Here is a 16,624-nt window from a genome sequence, read left to right as displayed (position 1 = left end):
TTGCTTTCAAGGTGAACACGCAGGCCATTATCCCTTTTTTCTGGCAAAAACTGTTTTGGTCCCTGGGCGGTCGGCCTGCCAGCGCTCGACCCACCCTCCTACAGACTTTCCAGCGGGCTGGTTGCCTCCGCCGAACAAATACTCCTGTGGCCAACGTGTCTTGAATATTTGTGTACGCCAGCCTCAACTTTTAATCTCCGTGCTCACTTGCAATTTATTTATTAGATTCGCACAGCGATTAAATGGAAATATGCAAAATTGACACTACACTATCGAGTTTGGGCTTGAATGAAACGTCTTGATACGCAGAATACGATGGTGAGGTCGGAATATGTAAGAAATGAAGGTCAGGAGACCACGCCACCTTGCACCGCACAAGGAGGAGTCCACGGTCATTGCCGGCCAGGGTGGCCGAGTGGTTCTAGGTGCTTCAGTCTGGAAACGCGCGACCACTACAGTCACAGGTTTGAATCCTGCCTCGGGCATGGATGTGTGTGATATACTTAGGTTAGTTAGGTTTAAGTAGTTCTAAGTTCTAGGGGACTGATGACTTCAGTTGTTAAGTCCCATAGTGCTCAGAGCCATTTGAACCATTTTCCATGGTCATTATTCAAACTGAATCTGCTCTCATCCGAGAATAGCATCGATCCTCCTCCTCGTTGCTCCAGTCCCCATGCTTTTGGCACCAACGTAGACGGCGCCGCCGATGTGTGAGTATCAACGGAACACAATGTACTGGTCGTCTGCAGTAACAGCGTCAATGGGAAGCATAAGATTGCGTGCCTTGCAATCCTGTTAGATGTGGCTGCAATTGCGCCCGTTGTTTGATGTGGGTCCCTTCTTGCCTGCTGCACAATGCAGCATTCATTTGCTGCTGTAGTTAACCGTTGTCAAGCCTCGTATTGCGGGGCCAGCCCCATTTCGCTCTGTAGTCACGTTGACCTTACGCCATGTGACGTCCAATTTTCTGTAAACGACTGGGAGACTTTTGGCAACATGCTCCCACAATTTCATTCATTTCCACCTAGTAAGTAGTGTCGAGTTATTTTATCCAACCTGTCCTTAAGTTTTGCAGAGCAGTGTAGTGACTATTTTTCCAGTGAGTCACTGTTGTAATCAGTCAACTTGAATACCAGGGTGTAATAATTTGTCGGTATATGAAATGGAACGATTAAATAGGCTCAGTCGTAGAAAAAGCAGGTGTTAGACTTCGATTCATTGGTAGGATACCGGCAAAATGCAATCTGCAAAAGAGACAGCATACAAAACACTCCCACAAGCTGTCCTATAATATTGCTCAAGACTGTGGAACTCAGATAGGACCGTAACAAGGGATACTAGACGTATACAAAGAAGGACAGCACGAATGATGACAGCAGGTTTGTTTGACACGCGGAAGAGCGTCACGGAGAAACTGAAAGGCTTGCACTGACAGACGCTTGAAGTCAGATGCCAAGTACTTCACGAAAGCCCATCTTTCAGAATTTCAGAACCCAGTATTAGGAGTCTAGCAACAAGCTGCCGTCCCGTACCTATCGCTGCCGTAGGAACCTCCAAGAACTGGACAGCGCATAGGGAAGCTTTTCAGCAGTCGGTCATCCCGCGCTAGATGCGCGAACAGAACCTGTAGATACAGTAACACTTGATACAAGTACCCTCTGCTATGCACTTCACACTGGGCTGCAGAATATAGATGCAGACGTTGATGTACACTCCCAGACATATTTAACACTGCAGATTGTACAAAGATGTCTATGCGTCGACTGTGATACTTCTTTCTAGTAAACTTTCTCCTTGATGTCGAAACTGAAAGAAATTTCTGAGACATTTCCCATTACAACAGGAATCTGACAGCAAGAGGTCATCGCTATTGTTCTTTAAATACGTTCCGAAAAGAATCGTGGGAGAGTGAAGAACTCACTGGACGTCTACAGAGTTATAACGTAACTACACCAGGTACTAAATGAGACTCTCACTCACTTGCAGTGACCTGGCAGAAAAGACAGATATTAGTAGTAACCAGACAGATTTTAGTAGTAACCAGATGGAACCAGCATATGGCTCGAAATACGAGTTTGCAATACAAAATCCATAATCGATATCAAGACAGTGCGAAATAAAATTATTTAAAATCGGTCGAGAGATAACAAAGAAAAAAAATAAAAAAGAGGAAAATGTGATTGTAAAAAGGCACCACAACATACAGATGCACTAAACTTAGGCAATGTGCTGAAACATCACTACGTTGACTGTAACAAGAAAACGACAGCGGAAGAAAAGCAGATGACCTAAGCATGAATGCTATAGAAAGTAATTAGTACAGTCCTAGGTAATGTTGATCAACACGAAGAATATGTAAACAAATTCATTAGAAAACTAAGAACTACATTTTCGAGACACATTCATATAGTCTCACATAAAGACCTTTCGCCTGCCATCATCTCTCATGACCTGGCCTTGAAAGTTAACTTTATCCTCTTTTTTTCTCATGATGATTGCAATGAATATCGAGTCATTCAAAGTTCAGCTTTTTCTTAAAATACCACGTATTAAGGACCCTCTTAAAAGTGTAATTAAATTAAAAATGCGTTTACAGGTTTGATAGTTCGATATATTCAACAATTTTGAGTTCTTCTTGTAGTGTTTCCGCCGTATGGTTTTTATATAGGTATTTTACATAATCCTATTTTTAAAAAATGCATGACATCGTCTTCATCTATACAGTAATCAAAACAAGAAAATGGAGGACGTCATCATCTATACAGTAACCACACTTCGGATATTAACTTCAACTAGTGTTTCGTTTTGTTCGTGTCCATGTGAACCGCTATTTATCTGTTATTGGTGACAATCTATTTGGCTTAAGCCCAAATTTAAGAAACGAAGAGATGAAGAGATATGAGGCATGTGTTTTTGGATAGCGCAGTACCAAGCTAGTTTCAAGTTTCTCTTCTCATTACGTGACGTTGGCTATTCTTCTTTAGTCTTAACTGCAAGCCACGAATAGCAATCACAGCGTCGGATGCATATTTGAATGGGTGCGATACGTTATACGTTCTTGACAAGCCGGTCAGCGCGTTCGTTACCCCTTATGCTGACGTGGCCCGGTGTCCAATGGATATAGATATGACTACAGCTATCAATAGACTGACAAAAGTCATGCTAAGGAGGATGGGAATCTACTTGCAGTTCAAAGCTGTACAGATCATAAAACCAACCCACCCACCAACCGTGGCTGAAAATTTGGGACAACTGTATCGTGCGAGAAAATATTCTAGTAATCTGAAACAGCGAATTTATGCTCGACTGTACAATTCCAGGCTTTTTAAGCAAAACCAGACGCTTCCGCTGTTTCTTTTTTCTGTCAATGTCAATCTCGTCGCATTCCTGTTGTGAAAGAGAAGAAAAGTACTGCAGGTTTGTTGCCTTTGTCATTTCTTCCCTTGTGTTGTGACAAGCCGTCACAGTTTAGTCCCCACCGTCGCCCTGAGACTCGCTACTGGCTTGATTCGCTAACTCAATTAGCGCTGCAGCCAGAAAATGCTGGCCGGCGACTCGCGCTCAGGTCGGCAAGGTTGCGCTCCTCTGCTGCCAACAGCGGCGCGGAGAACGGTGGGCCCGCCGAGCGTGCCCGAGCGCGGGCGGAGAATGCCGAAGGCGCCGACTGGCGGAACGGTGTCCTCACAACGCGAGAAGCGGGCAGTCTGCTGCCGGCCGCCGGTGAGGAAGTGTGTGTGTGTGGGCTGCGCTGCTGCAGTCGCCGTGCCGCGCCGTGCGGAACACGTCGCGCATAGCGAAGCGAGGACAGTCGCCGTGTGCAACCGGCTGGAGACTCTTACTCACCGGAAGTGATGACGCATTACAGAACAAGCCGACGTGTACTACCACTGTCCGGACGTGACATCGTTTGTAGATCGTGACATTCGGTGGTCTTGTTACACAACGATACGTGTGCTGGCGGCAGCTCTTACGAACTTTGTAACATAGACAGCGAACTTCCGTGAGATCTAGGAGATTACTGTTGCGTGTTGTGTGATTTTTTTTACCACTTCGACAGTTCCGTATTGTTTTTGTTCGGTTGCATTGTGCGTTGTGGAAGGTCAAGAACCATGCGACGTGGACAAATCTCGCAGGTTTTCCTGCTATTGTGCGTGTGTTGCTGGCTTGTTTTCGGGGAAGATTCCTTACAAGGTAAGTGTTGTCAGATGGTCCACTTTTTCTTCTTCTTCGGTCAGCTGCGCTTTTTTTTGTGCGACGCTTGAGTCTCGCCACACCTACGTCTGACAGGTTGCCTTACCTGGACAGCCAAGGCGCCAACCGACCCGAGCCCTCAGGAATCCTTCCTTACTACGTGTTCTTACTTTCGCTGCGACTTTATATGCCCTATTATTTTCAGAGTGTCGAGATTAAAATAAATTCGACTTGTGATCCGTTGGCAGAACTTAGCGTCTTAATCACGTTTAAAAACCTTGGACAGTAATAAAATATTCCGCTTATTTCAACAGAAGCATTAAAACACTCCGTAAAGGGATGCCAAAATTTTGGAGATTTTTTTACCCAATGGTATTCATTTTACAGAAATGAGCAGTAGATAACGGAATTCTGAGATTCTTTAAACGTAAGGTTTTTTTACCCTCTGCACCGATGATTCAAGAGTTTCGCAATAATCTTCGAATGACGGTGTGTCCATGGTTCCTGGAAGTCGTTGAGGAACGCATGTTTCACGAATACAGGCTTATCAGTCTTCTGAGTAGGATATCTCATCGGCTGTATCGTTTTTCAAGGTTCATCATATGGCCCCGCCCATTGTCCTACCAACCATGTCCAAGGCCCGTATTATAATGCCCAGACTTACTTGACAAATCTTTTATAAAAGCTGGTACCAATCTCTTTTATATGACATGGTAAAAGCACCGAAGTACACCATAAGAGATTCTATAGATGTTGACAAAGGTCTTTTACAGTGTAATACAGGTGTAAGGGAAGTACCATTAGGAAAACGCCATGCGATCTCCTACAAACGTGGGTACATATTTTACTCTTACCGCAGTATTGACGCTCTCACCTTATTGAAAACGTTTCCGTGTAAGTAAAGTAATAATATACATAGCGCGATCTGTATTGTATATTATTTAGACAAACTGCTAATGAACGCCCAGACAAGTGTTCCATTGCGTTAATAACGGAAACAGATTCTTTTTATTTGCTAGCATGTAACAATACAGTTAAGTTACAATGCGAGTAGTCAGGTCACCGGGATAGCGGCGAAAAAACTACTTTTTTTCTGGGACGTAATCGCCATGTTTTGATTATGAAATTGGCGCGTTTTCCGCAAAAACCGTTCTAATATATAAACAGTTACTTTCGAACTGTGTAGGACTGTTTAGCACGCACATTCCCTCCCAGAGGAATTTAATGTTGACATGTTGCTGATTGTGTGTTTGACGTTAATCCGCCCCACAGGTGTTGTTAAATAAGGTCACAAATGTCAAAAGCTGGTTCGTTGTCTACTGGCCAGCGCCAAGTACCCCAATAGGGTACAGGTGAAATACGTTTGTTGCAATTTACTCATACATCATTTTAGACGAGACAGAAAGGGTAGCGTAAGGGGCTAAAATCTCGGAGAGAGATTCACTTTTATTTATTGTGTGGAGGACACTGATTAGTTGTCGAGTTTCTTTTTCTCATTAGCAACCATTGATACTTTTTGCAGTTTTCTGGGAGCATTACACTGATGTGCAGGACGCCAGACCACAGCCTGTTCGGAGGTAGCTAGTGGCAGCGGACAGGACTCGCCTTCGGCCGCTGCTGCCTCCCGTGAGCTCCACAGCCGGCAACGGCGACCCACCGCGCCCGCGTTCGCCCGATGCGGGGTTGTTCTCGTGTGATTTACGTAGCGCCTCCTTTCTCGCTTCTCACGGCCACAAATCGAAACAGCAGTCACGTCTGTGAATTGATCATTATGAAAAGTAGACTCGCCGCTCGCGGCGAGACTCAATGATCTCTTCTTCAGCTGTCACTGCGTGTTATTTTTCTCGCCAGATAAGAGCGATTTCAGCTCATCACCTTGCATACGAATAAAACTGTTCAGTCGCGTGGAGGATCTGGATCCAGTGAAGCAGTTAGGCAACCAGTACGTCGGCGGGCCGCCTTGTTTCACATGGGCGTAAATGCTGCTCTGCAACCACATTCCATTAGATTGCATGCGTGTGAAAGTAACTCCTTTTCGTTCGGACAATTGTATCGCTTGGTTGCCGGTATAGACGAAACGGTGTTACATGCGGTGCCGTTGTTGTGCACCGTCGTCACATCCCGCGTCACCTTAGTACAACAGACCGTACTCAAACTGACGCCATTAAAGATCTCTCCAAAACGCATCAGTTTTAATACGGTTTTAATCTGCTGGAAATGTGACGTCAGCGCTTGAAAACAGCACTATAAATACGTATGCAGGTTGGCCGGAGGTAACTCTAGTCTCCTAATGCCGAATTTCGTGCATGTGACACACACTTAGCCGGCCTCAAAGAGCTGGCTTGTAGCTTTTGCAATGTTGGTCTTTGTGTCTTCCTCAGATTTTCTTTACTGCCAGTATAGCAATGTGATTTCAGCAGCATGGGTTCATCAAACAACTCAGGGTTGAGGATTAGAAGATAAGTGGACGAATTTCTAGCACTAAAGTATACGATAATACAGTGCGGCAGTCGCGTTTAGTATTCTTTTCAGTACATGGCGAGTGCAGCACAGCTCGCAATGTTAAGTGGTGGAAGAATTGTGCGTAGGCGAATTTTATGTCGTCATTTCTCCTCCCGTAAGTCTGTGGCGATTGTCTCCTGGTCAGAGACAATGGATGTCTGTAATAGTGTTGTGGTCCTCCTCGTGTTATCGAAATTTGCTTTGCTTGTTTACTTTACAAATGGAAAATGAAGTTACTGATACCTAGAAACATGTACTAGCCGCTGTGTAGTTGGAAATGACTTGATCTTGTTACAGGAACAATTTGCATTGCTGCGGTTACAAACTCTCGTCGTTGACAAGAAGTGAATCCACATAAAGTTTTGAGCTTGATCTGGGTGTAGTTGCTATTTTTTTAAATATTTTCGTACTACAGCTCCATATACAATAACACATAGACGAAAATTACAGAAAGGGGGCACCGAAAACTACGATGATGAAGATTAATATGAGTTTGTCATTTTTCGAGCCTTATTATGGAGCGAAGGTTGGGGAGTTGACCATTGCCTATGAATTTTAACCATCCGACAATGTGGTAATGTTAACTACGACGCGGCTTTTTTTGCCTTGCTATTCCAATAGTGATGCTCTGCCGTAGGACAATAATTGCGTTCCTTTCGCAACATTTTATCAGAGGGGATTATTGTGTTCTCTTGCAGCCCCTTCCAATTTCCTGTGCTGTATTTTGGTATATTCTGGTATTTTGCCTTTAGAGCGCGAAACTGGAGGAAAGTCGCAATCGTTAGGATAAGACTGCATCTGCGCCTCCTATTTGTAGTCACGTAACCAACGAACTTACAGGCGCGCGAGTGTTTATTTACATACTAATTTTCTGCAGGGGTTGCGAAATTTGCGGCAAAGTGTGTGTACCATCATTACACCCTAAAGTTTCATTGGGCATCGATAGTTTCTTCTGATTAAGTGGCGGAAATCCTGGCAAGAAAGTACGTGTATTTTGTTACGGCTTTCGTGGTTCGTTCCTGAGTGCTGATTTATGAACCTCACAATATTACGTTAACGGAGGTTTTAAGCCTACCGTCTGACGTTGCCAGATGTTACCTAGAAGTATGCTCGGTTTAAATCACTTTTTTATTGTTGTGGAATGCACGATATATGTACCGAGATGCACCAAATACTCGTCGGATATGTATTTACTATGTAATAGAGATTTTCTGAATTTACATTTTTTATTTATGAGCTTTTGTGCGTCAAACATGTAACGAAAGTAGTTACAGGTCTATGATCAGATAAATGAGTTGTGGCAACATTCAGTTTTCGCTGCCTTTCATTGTCTTTACGATCTCTAAATTAGGCGCCTTTACAACTAGCTAGCTCCTTGGGCCACACTACAGGTCGGATTGTCACTACAACAAAGATCGGAGGGATGCAACTACGATACTCCCATAAGGAATTTGTGTCACAATTTTAGAAAGCATTCTTGTTGACTTACGCGCAGCGATCGGTATAACATGTTAAAAATCAATCAAAACAATCTGGTACGCGTTTTTGGATATTTTACTTTTTGGCAGCCTGTTTCGGCGCTTTCCTCGGACCATCTTCAGGCTTACACCGCCGTTATGGATGCTGGTGGCGGCAGTCGGAGCGAGATTGTAGAAGTACGGTTGCCAACAGATAAAAAATCTGAAAATGCGACCGTTACTATTGCTATTGATTTTTACTAATTTAAGTATTTCGCTACCCTGGCGCATTAAATTTATGGTTCTACGCAAACCAAACTTGTTACAACCTGCCTTCATCGGAGTTGGCTTCATTACATTCATAAGAATGGTATTTGGCCTCCCAGTCGAATTTCTGCATTTTTGTATTTGTATGGTACGTGAAGCAAGAGCAGTTCTTAGCAACTCTGAAAATTCTCGGAAAAAACCGACGGTGACGTTTTCCGACCGTCCGATTAATATTCTAAGGCGAGATCAGTTTTTCTTGAGAGGTGTGCCTGCTTAGTGGAACGTTCCCCTACCACGTGTGTGGCAGGAGTTAGACTTCAAGCCCTGCGAAATTTTTAAACAAAGATGCATGTCCCGTGAACGTTTCCGTGAAGCGTAAAATACGTAAGGGTGAGAGAACTTAATTTGTGATTTTTTAAAATTTAAGCATATTATAAAAGTTCAGTAATTAAGAAATTGTACTATATTTGCCATGGAAACAGGATTTTTCTGTGATGTGTAATTAGAAATCAGACGCACATTTTCATAAAAATAGCAATTAAGTGTGTTAATTAGCGTATATTTGAAGAACATTACATTTAAATGACGTAAGTACTCGGAATTGAACGGAAATGTGATCGAAACAAAGCTCGAACCAGTGATTCTCATTCTCGAGCGCCACTGATTTTTTTCCCCCATAACTTCACGGAAATGCACGTCTGTTTGAAATCTGCGTCAGGAGGCAGACGAGGATTCCACCTCAGCCTGTCCATGAAAATCGACCTTGCTTTCGCATGTTAAGAACTGTGGGAAAAAACATTCTCGATTTTCTCGAGAAAGTTTTGAGATTTGTATCGAACTATTTCGGAGCTAATATTTGATTTCCGAACTTCACGTACCATAAATTAAAAAAAAATTCAAAAATCCCGTTTCAGAGTGAACCGCCCGTCAGTGCCGGTGTTATCTTTTCCAGTAACATGACGGTTTCCTAATGCTGTGCAATTGACGTGCGGCGCTAAGTATACTTACAGGGAAGGCGGGCACAGTCTTCAGGTGGTACCTGTCGTTCCCGGAAGGCCCCTCTAGTTTGCGCAAGCCGTGACGTAGCCGTGAGTCAGGCAGCTGACTGATACCCAGGAAGGCCGGCCGCATCCGGCCAGCGCGGCGCAGCCCCGGTACAACGCTGCAGCTAAGGCCGCAGGCAGGCGCCGCCGCTTCCACAAAGTTTCCGGTGCTCCATTGTCCTCTCGCCGCCCGCTTCATAATAGCCATGCCGAAAACGTCAGCTTGCCTTTCGTAGTCGCAACTGCGCGGACGGCCAACAATCGTGCGGTTGCGCGGCTTGAACGCGCCTACAGTTAAGACTCCGCGACTCGTTCAACTATCAGCTCTTCGCAGAAATCGGCCACTAAAGGTACCTTCACACTGAAGACCCAGCTCCCACAAAATAAAACATGCAACTCTTATATAAGTTTGGCAAACTTGCAACTGTTGCGATTTCGATAATTTATAAATGTTGTGATCTGCTGCAAGATGCTGACAACATTTTCAGGCTTTAGTAAACACACGCATTCGGCGTTTTTTTCGTACCTATGTTCTCAAGTCCTGAACGCGTTAGTGTCATTTGAAGCTGTGTATTTCCAGTTTTCTTCTTCAGAGAAAGGGAGAGAACGCAGGAAGAACCGCAACAATATAAAGCATGAATTTGCAAACTACTGTTGAGAACTTTCGGCCGAAAATCTTAAGAGATTTAGTTAAGATGACATTTTACTACGTACCAAAAGGCTGTGTCAGATCCGATACGTCTTGTTTGTTTTAGTTTGCACAAGAAACAGCGCTAGTGTGTGTTATATATGTAAACCAAATGAATTTAAGTTATAAGTAAAAACAGTTCTTTGCCCTAGTGTCGTATACGACACGGCCTTGTAACGCGTGCCCTGATAGTACATCTTGTAGGAGGAAGGTTAATTTTTCTTCCCGAATTGTTCACCTACTGTAAAAAACCTGTAATGCGTTCTAAAACATCCAATTTGGAGCATGGATATCAGCTGTCCGGGATCTACTTCTCCTTTTGAGCTTTTTAGAATGCTGACGCATTCAAAAAATAGCATACAGGTACAAATGTTTCCGTTTGTATCGGTCTTTATAAGCGGAATCAGAAGCATCGCGTAGAGGTGTCCCCGAACTAAAGCTGAATCGTTGCTTCTGTGGACCACACGGGACTCTTAAGGTACAAACTCGAGACAAAGCTTCCCACAAGTAGGTTCTCAATCTCGCAGTTTCAAACTACTATTGGCAACAGTTGACCCCCTCGACATCTATCCCGAGTATTACACCTTTTTCAGTTCATAGATCCGTTGACACTCGAAAATTCAATACTTAACGGAATAATTTTGGTAGAAAGGTAAAAACTGATACATATGCTTGAAATGACATGGACTTTTATTTAAACCGAAAGAAAGTTCACATTATGGTAAAAACATGGCGCTTCACAGGATACAAAAGCAATAATTAACATCACGATTTTCAGAAAGACGTCCTTAATAATACATTCTCAACATGAAGACCGTCATTCAACGACGCCTTTAGGCGAGGGTCAATGTAGTGAATAGCGCTTTGTAGCGTATCAGTAGATACAGCTGTAAATTGCCATCGGATGTTGTCTTTAAGCATCTCTAATGAGGTCGGACGAGCGATGTAGACTTGGGACTTGGGGTACCCCCACAAGCAAACCATCTGACTGGAGGAGTGGGGACCTAAATCCCTGTCTCACTACAGCTCACGTTATGCGCTGTTCTCATGCGGCGTCTCTGACGTGTTGCTGTCCAGCACCATCTGTCGGACGGTGTTTCCACTTGTTTTTGTTTTAAATAAAACCTCATGTCATTTCAGTTTTACCTCTCTGCCTACTTCATTCCGTGAATTAATGCATTTTCAAATGTTAATGGACTTTTGGGCCACCCTGTAATCAGTTCTTTTTTGTTTTTACATCTGATGAAGCACTTCCGCGTAGAAATTATCAATATGCGTGATACACGCAGAAGTCGACAGTGCAAAAACATTTCAGATACCACAAGTTGTGTTTCAGTACTCACCTTAGCTCAGGGGTCTGTCGAATACGTAGCTGCGAATCATTCTGTTTGTCAATTCGAACTGAAGTGTGAGCTCATGAAGATTTTTCGCAGGTTGATTATTTTCTAGCCTGTTCAATCCTGGATATTATCTCGCGCCTTGAGTTTCATTATTGGTCCAAAAGATGTCTAATATTTGGAGAACGACATACTTTCTTCTGTGTTGCCTTTTATTGAGAGATTTTGGATTTACTTTCCACAGAACGCTACGTTTTTGATCTTGGAAGCATTGATACCAAAATGGAAATTCCCTTTTCTCAGATTCTTTACAGAGAGAAACGTGCCTAGAAAATATTTTCTTTCATCTAAGCTAACCTAATTGTAAAGATATGTAAAAATAGTATTGCATTGACTGACTGTTCCATCAGTCCTGGGTAGAATATTTGAATCATTGTGAATAAAAACCACACACAACACTAGTGTAATATTGTACCAGTGTTGTGTGTGTTTTCATTCATAACAAATAGTGTTATCACCACAAGACCAAATGTTATCGCATGTACATGAAATACCCGAAAACAAGTTCAGTAACAATTATCCGTATGAAATTATAATAAATGACGCATTTCAGGACCAGTGTATTGCCCTCCGGTGCAGATTTCATTCACATAGTTTCTGTGCTGTTAATTGGAAATCAAAAATGACATAATAGAGAAGAAAGGGAGAATAAGAAATTTACCAGAGGAGACTTCCTAGTATTAGTGGTGACAGAATAACTTTGACGTAAGGCATTTCACATTGAGGGTCGTCAGGCTGCAAGTTAAAAAAAAAAAAAAAAACAACTTTGCATTCGAATTATGGTGTTTACCCTTCTAAGTACTTCCAAGATTTTTAAGTGAAAAGGGTGGGTGTGTACGACATAGACTCACTTAGGAGCAAAGAATGTTATGCAGTATGCGATAAATCATGTTTTACTGATGACCAGTAGTTTTTAGTAAGTGTGTTTGTTGTGGTATTAGCGACCTATGTAACTAGGTTACATTGCAATCTAATTATACTGTATTGCTGTGACTTTCTTTGCGAATACAGTATAATTAGATTGCAATGTAACCTAGTTACATAGGTCGCTAGTGCCACAACAAACACACTTGCTAAAAACTACCGGTAATCAGTAAAACTGATTACCAGTAGTAGGCTACATCGTTGATGAATAGGTCAGCCGACGACCTGTTAGTATTGGCTTTCAATTCCACATGTGTCATTAGCAGAATGTTATCAGGATGACGGTAATATTAGAATCCAGTCACGTTAAAAATGTCTGTAGTTTCAGTCGTTACTAGGACGCGGCTGTTAAGTCACTGTTCTTAGGGGTGAGGAATGTGATGACAGCTGCGGCATTCCGTCGATACCGCTCTGATTCAGCGTGAAAGTCGTCGGATTCCTTGCTCATATCTCTTCCTGCTTGATAGCCTGTATGCAGGCGATTCATTAGCTAGCCGCTCGGTCGTGACCGTTCTTATCGCTACATATTCGGAATAATGACGGCGAGGCCCACATAGATAAGCGGATGGCAGTGCATCGGGTAATGTGTCCGGATATTGTCGACGCGTGCGTGCGTTCGTGTGTGCTGTGAGAGAAGGGGGAGGGGGTGAAGACGGAAGTCATGAAACCGTAGCCTTCAGACGGCGCAGCGAATTCAATTTGATACAGTTATACATGGTAGCGTATGAGCGTATTCATAGTGGTCTGGGAACGCCATGGGCTTTGAGGCTCACGTTGCTGAGTAAGAAATCTGTGAGAGCTCTTAAATATTCTCATGTCGGTAAGGTCACAGAAATAGTGCACGATGGTAACACTTTGTTGATAAATTTTGAAAACCAGACGCTCCTTAGACATTCCCTAGAAAGGCGAAAGGAGAATACCGACATGAGAATATTTAAGAGCTCTCACAGATTTCTTACTCAGCAACGTGAGCCTCAAAGCCCATGGCGTTCCCAGACCACTATGAATACGCTCATACGCTACCATGTATAACTGTATCAAATTGAATTCGCTGCACCGTCTGAAGGCTACGGTTTCATGACTTCCGTCTTCACCCCCTCCCCCTTCTCGGCTTAAATGAAATTTGTAATGAAACTTAAGGGATGTATGCTGTGACGTCAAATACAAAACCGTATTGTAAGGGAACAAAATACATACCGTATAAAATGAAAACAACATATTAACAGAAAGGGGAAAGACATATTAATATTATTAAAACAAGTAGTCAGTTAAAAACCGTTTGGAAAAAGTGTTGGGCGACCGTGAAACAATGTCATCAGTGAAGACTTAACAGGCTGTAGGCTTGCTCCTTGAAGAGGAGAAGAATCGGAGACATGCGTATCGAAGGTGATAAGATAGAATGATGATTAAACTTTTTTTTTTTTTTAGCAGGATTCCCAAGTCACTTGCTGGTTGCCGGCAACGTTCGGTTCGCCAGGTCATCGCCACGTTTCTTCTGCATCAGTTGACCACGTAAGCCTGTAATAACCTCGATGTATGAGATGGTTCATAGCTCTTTCCGTTTTTGGTTTAAGTCACGTTACAACCAACTAGCAATCGTCGGAGCTATACGTGTGTGTTGACACTTGCAGGGTTTGACCGATTATTATTCAGAAAGGAACAGCAGAATCTAAAAGTTTGGCCTTACATTTGCATGGCATTCAGTTCACGTACCCCAGCCCCCTCCCTTGCCCAGTCACCTCCGTCATCCCAATCAGTTTGTCCCAGGCGATTCTGATATCGCACGTTCCTTCAGTTCACATCTGTGCTCGCTTGCTCTCCGAGAATAGCACTGCAAGCTTCTGTGATGTAAGAATTTGTGCAGGCTTTTCCGAATGAGTGGGCGCGTAGCCCTGTAAGCTACTTCCTTTCCGTGTTGTTTAGCGCTGCGACTTCCTGCCCGCCGCGACGTGGGCAGCGCGCTAAGCGCCTCCAGCGGCGCAGCGGAATACTAACGCCAGTCGGCGCCGCGCTTTTTGCTCTGCGAATGTAAATTTTTTTCGAGTCTCGCCCCGTGATGAATGGCACTCGGCGCCCTTAACAACGGCGGCGCGGCCGTAATTTTTCCACCTTGTCCTGGGGGTGGACTTAGCTGCAGCAAATATTTATGTACTTTAATAATAAGGGCGGCTTTTATGGGCAGCGAGATCCTCCCGTCCCTCTGCTGTCCCTTACGTAAACACAAAGGGGAGGTTAGGTGTCGGCTCATTATTTCCGAAAAGTGCAGCGACTTCGAGGGCCCTTCAAACTTATTCGAAAACCCCTCATAATCTCAGCAAATAAAAATAAATTTTCCTGCAGCTCTTCATTCAAGAATAACACAGTATCTCCCCGTACCGGTGCCTGACACGTAAGCATCTTGCATCACCAGACGGACTCGTGCATGTCTTTAGGATAATCAGGTGGGTTTTCGTTAAGTAGTAATACCCCGATGGATATCTTGACATGAAGAGACATTGAAGCGTCAATGTATCTGTGATACGGCGGTGTACTTTGCTCAGTGGCATTAGTGGAGTCATGAAACTGGAGTACAGCAATAAAACGTTAGTTAATGTTGTTCTGAGGAAGCGATGATTTGTAGCTTTTCAAACTTTTTTCAGTGGCTGTACGTCTTATCAGTATCAGTCAAATAATAGACGAGGCATAGCCTGCAATTTTCGTCCTTAGTGTTAAAGGACGTTAAATTATTTGATCGAAACTGATTGTTTTAGTAGAGAAGTGAAATGCAGCGATTGTGCAAATCAGCATTTTTCAAAAATACCTCTTAAAATTTGCTGTTAGCTTCAGTTTTTCCACTCTTGTACAAGGGGCGTTCAATAAGTAATGCAACACTTCTTTTACTCGGACAGTTTCGGTTGAAAAAAAATGCAGAATTTGTTGTGGGACATCGTGGATTAATCCCGCTTCATACCCTATAGATAAGTGGCGGAGCAATATATAGCGTCCCAAGCAGAGCGCTGCCTGTTTTTTTTTGTGTGTTTTTAGCGGAAAACCAGAGCATCGCAGGAGCTTGCATAGTATCTACGGAGACCTGCCAGTGAACAAAAGGACGGTGAATCATTGGGCGAGGCGTCTGTCATCATCGCACCAAAGTCGCGCAAAGCTGTCAGATCTCCCGCATGCCGGCCGGCCGCTCACACATGTGATTGTCTTGCAGTGTTGGATGAAACGTCCGGACACTCTCATTCGAGGTGATCGGCGTATCACACTCAAACACCACACTGACCAACTGGACCTATCTGTTGGTAGTGCTGATACATTCGTCCAGTTCATTGGACTGTTTTTCCTCATCCAATGTACAGCTTGATCTTGCACGTTCCGACTTCCACCTGTTTGACCCAGTGGAGGACGCACTGCGCGAACGACCGGGAGTTCATTGATGCAGCAAGACGTTGACTTCGTCGTCGACCGGTAGAGGGGTAGCAGGCGGGCAAGCATGACCTCCCCGTGAGGAGGTGTTTTGAACGGAGATTAGGTTAAATAGTAGACTTTTGTAGCCAGAAGAGTGGGTAATAATATGGTGTATTGGAATCCCGAATAAAACCAATCTGCTTTCAGAAAAAAATGTTACTTACTGAACGCCCCTCGCTCTTGATATTTAAATTTCAGCTTTAGCAAGTTACTTTTTAGCTGCTGCCTGTATCGACGGTTCGGAAGTTCTAGATGTCCAGAGAAAATTTCCATTAAATTTCCGTTCCGTTTGGGAAGTGCAGAAGTTTCCCTCATGTATTGTGAAACGTCCTTTCTCCTTTTTTGTTCAAATGGCTCTAAGCACTATGGGACTTAACATGTGAGGTCATCAGTCCCCTAGACTTTGAACTACTTAAACCTAACTAACCTAAGGACATCACACACATCCATGCCCGAGGCAGGATTCGAACCTGCGACCGTAGCAGCAGCGCAGTTCCGGACGGAAGCGCCTAGAACCGCTCGGCCACAGCTGCCGGCTACTTTCTGTGTTTGACACACTGTTCTGAACGATAATATTCTGACACAATGGCTGCCATTGGATGGATTAACCTTCATTTAGTGCACCGTTTCGACTGTGAAGGCAAATGAGTGCTTGAAATACACACAAACTGTAACACAATACAAAACATCAAATATAATAGTCCG

General features: G+C 43.6%; 1 protein-coding gene across 1 annotated transcript in view; it reads left to right on the top strand.

Moving 5' to 3' along the window:
• Positions 1-3,736: 3,736 nt before the first annotated feature.
• Positions 3,737-16,624, top strand: part of LOC126478846 (DE-cadherin) — a 650,134-nt gene continuing 637,246 nt past the window's right edge. The window contains exon 1 of the mRNA XM_050103733.1: positions 3,737-4,191. Coding sequence (XP_049959690.1) covers positions 4,110-4,191 — 82 coding nt within the window. The 5' untranslated portion in view covers positions 3,737-4,109. The remainder of the gene's footprint in view (positions 4,192-16,624) is intronic.

Source organism: Schistocerca serialis, chromosome 1, assembly GCF_023864345.2.
Source record: "Schistocerca serialis cubense isolate TAMUIC-IGC-003099 chromosome 1, iqSchSeri2.2, whole genome shotgun sequence".
Taxonomy (NCBI): Eukaryota; Metazoa; Arthropoda; class Insecta; order Orthoptera; family Acrididae; genus Schistocerca; species Schistocerca serialis.
The sequence above is the reverse complement of the archived record's forward strand: the minus strand, read 5'-3'. Positions and strand labels throughout refer to the sequence as shown.